Here is an 8,024-nt window from a genome sequence, read left to right on the forward strand (position 1 = left end):
ACTGGACTCTCAAGTGATTTTAGAACTACTCTGCATCATTTCTGACTGGAACGTGGTCTTCCTAAAACGTGGTCTTGCTCCCACCTACTATTCTGAAACTCGTGATATTATGAAATGGATTTTTGACGAATTAGCTGTCTGGAATTCATAATCAATAATGTCTTGGTCTATTGCTTCTTGACTACAAAAAAAAAATGGGTTAATGTTGTGAAAATCTTTGGGTTAGTACTGACTACTCTTGAAGGTAAAAGGAAATAGTACAATTTCCAGTGCTTTGGCATAGGCGGCCTATCCATCATTCAAGCTTAACAATGTGACAAGAACAAAATACATTTGAAAGAGAGTGCTGCAAGTCTCTTGTATCTCTGCAAATGTAGGAAACTTGTAGATTTTATGTGGAGGGAACAAAGCAGGAATTGTGAATTGGGATAAAAATATTGTCAAGGTTTGAGATCTTACCACAATAACATGTTAAGAGTTCCTTATAGTGTTGGTGGGGATAACACACAAGACCATGCTCCACAGAAAGACTGCATTTATGTTGTTGATAGTATTTTTTCTTGGCAAAGAAGATACTCTGCATTCTACTTTTCAGATATCATATTTAAAAACTTTAGTCTGTATCTGTGTATATATAACAGAACCAATATTAAATAGACACAATTAAACTTCAAATATAAAATGGTAAACAGCAAACCCCTTTAAAGTCTGGCAACTGTGAACATATAAAAGCTAGAAGAAGAAATTAAAACCTGATACATTGTGGCATGAGCTCATCTTGTGTAGCTCAAAGATAAGATATACATGATCATATTCAAATATCCAGTACTTCCTTCTATGTAGAATGTTAGCTAATGTTGGAGTTGTAGCTTTACTTTTCTTTTAAGTGGCTTTAAATTACCATTTGCTTAATATAACCAAACTAATGCTTTTAAAAATCTACCTTTTCCCCCAAGGTAAAAGGATTCTTCAGCTCCTTGAAAGAAAATGGTTCTCAGCTCCGTTGTGTTCAACAAACCATTGAAACCATTGAAGAAAACATACGATGGATGGAGAAGAATTTTGACAAAATAAGACTATGGCTGCAAAAAGAAAGGCAGGAGTTGCTGTGACAATTTGTTTCTTGCCAAGTTTCATGAATTATATTGAGAAAAATTTTGTTCAATTTGAGTATTTTCAAACTAAAGATAGTTGTTTTGGCTACTACTGAAAATATTTTCTTATTTCATTTCACTTGATCATGTCTGAGAAAAGCTCCAATGTCTGTGGTTGACAGGTATAAACCCAAGTGCCCAGCTCCTTGCCACAGAAAAACCAAGGGGAGTCTTCTCAGTTTCTACTTCCTGCTTCTTTGTCAGTTATTCTTCAGTGTCTTTGTAAGACTATGAATAGTGAGGCACATTGTGCAGTGAGCACTTGGATCATTAGCCATGCTGGAAAATGGCTGTGCAGCAATCGTCCTGTTGACCTCTCTGACTCAACAGTCCAGCAGTCTCTCTTCCTAGTTTCACTTTTGTGTGCTGCCTTGCAGGGTCCAGTTCACCAGGCAGTTGTGCCTTCTAGGTTTTATTGGTGGATAGTGTTTGGGGTTGTGATCCATGAGGGAGTGCATAGAGGCATTTATTTCCTTGGATTTGACTCTGGCTGGTTTTTACAACCTTAAGTCTTACTTCTAAGAGGTGGCCTTTTTCTTTCCGACACAGTCTTACTCTATTTCTTGGCTCTAGTAACAACTTCCTTTTCATCCATTGGGGCATGGGGCAACAGTGGAAAGCTGCATATACCCGTCATGGTACTACTTGTCATCTTCACACAACCTACTTTCACATTTTTTTAGAAAAAAAAAAAAAAGTGCATTTAGAATCCTCCTTGGATAAGCCAAATATGAAAGCCACCTACCTCCTTTGGAAGCCTACTTTTAAAAATGCAGAGTTCATTCAGATTTGTATTAGAAATATCTTGTTTTAAGATATACTCAAGAGTCATTGATCCCTTAAGTAGGGAGTGGTGTTATAAATTCCTAAATAACTCATATTGGCACTTATTGCAAATAAATCATTGAGGACTCACTAATAAAGGACAATACGAATAATGTGTTTATATTAGTATAAGGAAAGAATTCTTTAAGTCTTACATAAGAATTTTTAGATGTACGGTGTAAATGACAGGAAAGATATCAACATATAGTGCTGTAATATATTATGGAATAAAGTGATTTAGGGTTCAGGGGCTCAATTGTCATATTTTCACTGGCCTGACAAAATACCTGAGGCAATCAGTTTAAATGAGGAAAGATTTTAGTTGATGGCTTGTTGGCTCTGTTATGATAGGCCTGTGGTGAGATATTATGGCTACGATAACAGGTATCAGGGAAGAATGCTTACCCAGTATTGGCCAAAAAACAAAAGAAGAGCCAGATAGAAGTCTGGGAACACAGTACATTGGTCAAAGCCATACTCCCACAGACTGGACCTACTTCTTCAATGGGACCTACCTCCCATTCAAGTATGAATTATAAGTGAATTGGTGACTGCAAATGGATTAATCCACTAAGGAGCTAAGCCCTCATAATCCAGTCTCCTCTCTCACTTCTAGCATTAGTTGGAAGCAATGACTTCAACACATGAGCTTGCTGGAGGGACACTTTATATCTAACCACAACAAACTTGTTTACAGTTCTATTTTTACATTAACTTCATCTGATGGCTTAAAAATAGAAAATGACTCACTGGTAAGTTTTTTCCCAGACTACATATAAAATAGAACACATAGCCAAGATTTTCATGTAAAATATTTTCCTTTAATTGCATTTTATATCAATTAATGAAACACAAATACTGATTTTTGTTTTGGTCACCTTCACTTTTGGAAAAGCCCATTTTCTAAACAGATAAAATATTACATACCCAGCAACTTTTAGTAATAAAAACCACCTGTTTTTTAATTCTAAGGCAATATCTGCAGTTGTTTTCACCTGACTAGTATTTTAAAAGTAAACAGTAGAAAAAAATAAAAAGGATTCCTTTAGATCCTTACGCAAGTCACCATGAGTTACCAGCAATCACTAAAGTCTTGGGAATATTCCTAATTAAAAAAATATTTTTGGTACCTTAAGTATATGTATGATTTTACAGACACTCTTTAGTTATGTATTTTGTCACATCATTTAAATATACTCTTATGTGTGCATGGAAGTTTGTATATTAGAGCCATAGCCTTGAAATCATATCTGCCAATGTCAAAGGTTTCACCACACTATTAGAAACAAAAAGAGCAAACAGACACATACACTTACAAGATACAAGGATTAGATAGCAATGAGTTCAAAACCAGGGAGTATGATTGTTTGAATATGCTTGGTGCATTCTGTGACCTTGTTGAAACAGAACGAGCTTGTTAGAAGAAGTGTGTTATTTGGGGCATGGGATTTAAGACACTCATCCTAGCTCACTGGAAGCCTGTCTTCTCCTGATTCCCTTAGGAACAAGATGTAGGACTCTCAGCTTCTCCTACACCATGTGTACCTGGATACTGCCATGCTTCCTGTCATGATGATACTGGATTGAACCTCTGAACCTGAAAGCCAGCCCCAATTAAATGTTGTCCTTATCAGAGTTGCCTTAGACATGGTGCTTGTTTACAGCAGTGCACCCTATCTAAGATAGAGGGTACATTCTTTTCTTGTCAGTGCCTTGAAAATAGAATAGTGACTGTCTTTTTATGGGCCTGGGAATTAAATACGTTTGTGGGTAGCATTTGAAATCTAAGAGGTGCATGCATGATTTGTAGAGAATAATTTTTGAGACAGTTAACCAAATATCATGTTCATTGTGGATATTATTAGTTTTGCTTGGTCTTACCTGTCCCCTGGGAATTACTAATGATTTAAGTTATATTTAGTAAAGTTAATTAAATCCTAGTAAAATCTTTACATTGATGGCAACAAAGGCTGTGATTTCTGGAAGCAAGAAAGCTGAAGTCTGTTTTATATGTACCTGACATCTTTTCCAGCATTCATTGCCAGGAAATAGAAATGGAACTATTTGTTTATCAATTTTTTATCAGTGATACCAGTGTAGTGTTCAGAAAAATCTGAGATACCATTCAAAGATGTTAAGATAATTTAACCTGCTTTGATATAGCAGATTTTAAATTTCAGTATATACATTGTATGTATATATGTATATATACACACACACATACATACATATACATTTTTGAAGAAGTTAATTTTTGTGTTTGGTAAATTTGACTTCTATAATGCCAGATGCTTTAGACAATGTGTCAAATGGCTATAAGCAAAGGATTACAATTTGGTTTTCATGTAGAGAGTGGAAACTACAGTTTAACACCATGGTAAACCAGGATAGTTCAAGCCATATGAGTATTATAAGAATCCCAACTTTATTGCTAAAAGTTGTTGCACAGTTGAACTCCAGTCTGTGCTTTGTTTTTCTGCTAGCTTAGTTCAAGTCTCAGTGTGTCTTCTCTGACCATGAGTAGAAGGCCTCATTCCTAGAAGAGTAGAGTTCAGGCAGGAAAGGAGATTGGTGCTCCCAAGGTTTACCTGGGTTATCTACCATTAATTTATTATTAGCATCTCCAAAGGAGTTATACACCCAATGTACAATATTTAATATTTGACTTAACAACCTTAACCCAAAGATATATCAAAGCCCAAGAAAAAGACATAATAAGAAATCAGAATACTGACAAAAGATGAGCATTATTTTTCAAATGCTAAAAAAATTAAGTGCAAACCAAAAATACTAATGAGATTTACAGGCACTGTGTATACAATGTGCAAATGTTTGCAAAGGTTTTCTGGGATTTTTGGTGTTTTAAGAAACTATCAAATACGTTTCTTACAAATATAAAGCTTCCTTATCCCACCTAAAGGCAATTAAAAATCTTTGAAGTTTATCAATACTCAATACAGAACACAGGTGAACCAGACAAATTCATTTTCGTTCTGGAAAAGAATAACAAATCAGTGTTTAAGATGTCAAAAGACAACAAATACCACTGTCTAGAAGCCACCCAGAAAAAAATTCTCATTAAAGCCTTTGTTCTTCAAAAGTCACCATCCACCAGCTGAAGAATTTCTATTCAGATACGCTGAAAATAAAAAAAAAAAACAGTATGAGTGACTGGGTTATTAATATAAGATCATCAGTTACTCTGAGAAAATGTGGAGTAGCTCTGGTTGGTGTACTCTCTGCACTATAGGAAATGATCCTGGTAAGAGAGCTGAGCCATTTAACCCATAGCTTTCTTTGAAAAAAAAAAAAAAAAGCTTTCTTTACATTTTCATTCAGCATATGTATGCCAAAGTAAGCAAGTGGACATCAGAGGGCAATTTCCATGAATCTACCATGTGCATCCCAAGGACGGAGCTTAGATTAGGATTGGTGGAAAGCATCTCTACCTGCTGAGTCACCATGCCAATCCTATTTCTTTTCTTTTTTTTTTTGTTCTTTCATTTTTTTAAGCCTTTGTTGAACATGCAGTTTCATTTTATGACTTTTAGGAAGGCCAGAACCCACCTATTGAAGAATGGGTCAGAATCTGTCATTGTTCTTCCAGAATTAAGACAGAAAAAAAAAAAAAAAGATCAGAAAGTTAAAAAGCCTTTATTCCCAAACTGCGATTTTCACCATTCATCATGTATTTGTATTTCAGATATAAATTAATGCCATTTTGCTACAAATACATTGCAAGAAAAATTTGTATAATCACTCAGATTTCAAAGATTCAACTAGCTTGTGGTGTATGATTTTCTTTAAAAGTCTGAGTACTTTAAAGAGTTTTGGGCTTTTTGTTTTGTTCTTTTCAAGATCGAGTTTCTTTGTGTAGCCCTGGCTGTCCTGGAAGTCACTCTGTAGACAGTCTGGCTTTGAACTTAGCAGAGCTCTGCCTTGCTCTGCCTCTGAGTGATAGGTTTAAGACTGTGCACCACCACTGCCAGGCCATTTAATGAGTTCTTAATCATATAATTAAGAAAAAAGTTTTAGTAGCACAATAATCCCTGTAGTGCTTGTTAGGGAATGGAGTACTTTGAACTTTGCAACCTGTGGTTCCTGAGAACAGGAACACGTATGAAATACTCAAGAAATAAACTTCCCTGTCACTCTCACAGTGTCAGTGCTACAAGGCAGTTAACGCTATTTACAATGGAAGCTCAAGTTACCAAATTTGTAAACTTTATCTTGAATCTTCATCAGTCTTTGGCTTGGGCACTTCCTCTGTCTTCTAAGAGGAAGCAAAGCTACAGTGAGTGCTTTCATTTCTAAATCAGCACTGCACAACTAACCGGAAAGGGAATGAGAAAATGAAGTACTGGATATGGACCAAACAGAAGACAGACAGGGTGGCCTAGTCTATATTCTTCTTCATTTGACACAAACATGTTCTATTCTTTCCACTTAGTTTTTAAGTTATAAGCTGTAAATAGCCTTAATTAATCCTAAATTTCTCACTTTAAACTTATGTTTTTAATGAACCCTATACAATTTTTCAAATGCATAAGTATTGCTGGAATTAGGATGACAGTGTCTCATCACCCCACAGTGACCCTATCTTTTTTCTGTACTGGGAAGAGGCTGGCTGGCTAGTCTCCACTATGTAGGGCAATTATACTTCCTACTTCTTGTGAATGGATTGATCAAGTATTTTTATAATTAATGAGTTGATCAGGTTCTTTAAAAATTATAATTAATTGATAAGGGATTAAAATTTTGACTTATTTGAGATATAATGTTCTTGTATCCTGTGATAAAATCAATTGCATGAAGCTTTCATTACTTGTTCTGAAGAAATACTGATTTAATTAATGAGAAAATAGGCCATAAATTTGAAAGTGACCAAGGAAGGGTACATGGGACAGTCTGGAGAAAGGAAAGGAAAGGAAAGGGAAGGGAAGGGAAAGGGGAGGGGAGGGGAGGGGTGGGGAGGGGAGGGGAGGGGAGGGGAGGGAAGGGAAAAATGATTTATTATATTATAATCTCAAAAATAAAAGAGATGTGGATACAATTAGACTGTTCAGTTGGTACTTTTAATTTTCATTATGGTCAGAAGATTATAGCTATGTAAGTTATGTAAGTTGAACTGACTTCTAGCCACTAGATTTTAGTCTACTTTGCATAACTATATGTTATATGAATTGTATATTGCAGGCCCCTCAAAGATCCAGGTGTAAAATGCTTGGCCTTGGGGTGGAACTTCTGAGGGGTACTATAGCCAGACCTTATATGAAGTCCTTAGGCCATTGCGGGTATGCCCCTCTCTTACTCAGGGTTGTGGCACCTCATCTTTTCTGTATTTCCTGACTTACGGGATGATCAGTTTGACCCCTAAAGACTCCTATTATAAATCATTGCCTCACTAAAGAAACAAAGCAATGATAAGATAAAGCTTTTAAAACCATGGACCAGACTCAATCTCTTCTCCTTGTAACTTAATTATCTCAAGTATACAGTGACATAATGCTGGCCATTGTATGAATTGTCTCATTATTTACTAATCTCCCTCTCAAGCTCTGTCCAAAAAATACAATGAGCTGGAAAAACTTTAATATTTTCTCTAATTGTATAAATTACCATCTATCTTAGCTCTGTTACCTAGACATTGGCTAGAGTCACCTGAGAAGGGATTCTCAGTTCAGAGGTTGTTCAGTTCAGACTTGTCTGTGGGTATTTGTTAGCATTCCTTCTAGGCTCTGCCCAACAATTACTTAGAAACAGCCAGGTAGGAGCCTGACTTGCTATAAAAGGACTGTTTGGCTTCTTTCCAACTCTCTCTAACCCCTCTCCCTTTCTATGTCCTCTCTCAGTCTCCCTATCTGTGTCTCTGTCTCTCTCTCCCTCCCTCCCTCATTCTCTGTTCTCTGTCTCCTTCCTTCCCCCACAATGTCCATGTGTTCCTCTTCTCCTCTTTCTCTCTTTCTCTCTTCTCTGTCTCCCTGTCTTTCTCTCTCTCTCTCTCTCTCTCTCTCTCTCTCTCTCTCTCTCTCTCTCTCTCTCTCT

The 8,024-nt window shown here is 36.3% G+C and overlaps 2 protein-coding genes across 2 annotated transcripts in view; one reads left to right on the forward strand and one right to left on the reverse strand.

Moving 5' to 3' along the window:
- Nucleotides 1–2,235, forward strand: part of LOC114637716 (endoplasmic reticulum aminopeptidase 1) — a 33,896-nt gene extending 31,661 nt beyond the window's left edge. The window contains exon 19 of the mRNA XM_028785989.1: nucleotides 957–2,235. Coding sequence (XP_028641822.1) covers nucleotides 957–1,112 — 156 coding nt within the window. The 3' untranslated portion in view covers nucleotides 1,113–2,235. The remainder of the gene's footprint in view (nucleotides 1–956) is intronic.
- A 543-nt stretch (nucleotides 2,236–2,778) lies between these two features.
- LOC114637713 (calpastatin-like) overlaps nucleotides 2,779–8,024 on the reverse strand; it is a 108,763-nt gene continuing 103,517 nt past the window's right edge. The window contains exons 30-31 of the mRNA XM_028785985.1: nucleotides 6,191–6,252; nucleotides 2,779–5,118 (exon numbers count right to left, since the gene is read on the reverse strand). Coding sequence (XP_028641818.1) covers nucleotides 6,205–6,252 — 48 coding nt within the window. The 3' untranslated portion in view covers nucleotides 2,779–5,118; nucleotides 6,191–6,204. The remainder of the gene's footprint in view (nucleotides 5,119–6,190; nucleotides 6,253–8,024) is intronic.

Source organism: Grammomys surdaster, unplaced genomic scaffold (assembly GCF_004785775.1).
Source record: "Grammomys surdaster isolate TR1022 unplaced genomic scaffold, NIH_TR_1.0 125372, whole genome shotgun sequence".
Classification (NCBI taxonomy): Eukaryota; Metazoa; Chordata; class Mammalia; order Rodentia; family Muridae; genus Grammomys; species Grammomys surdaster.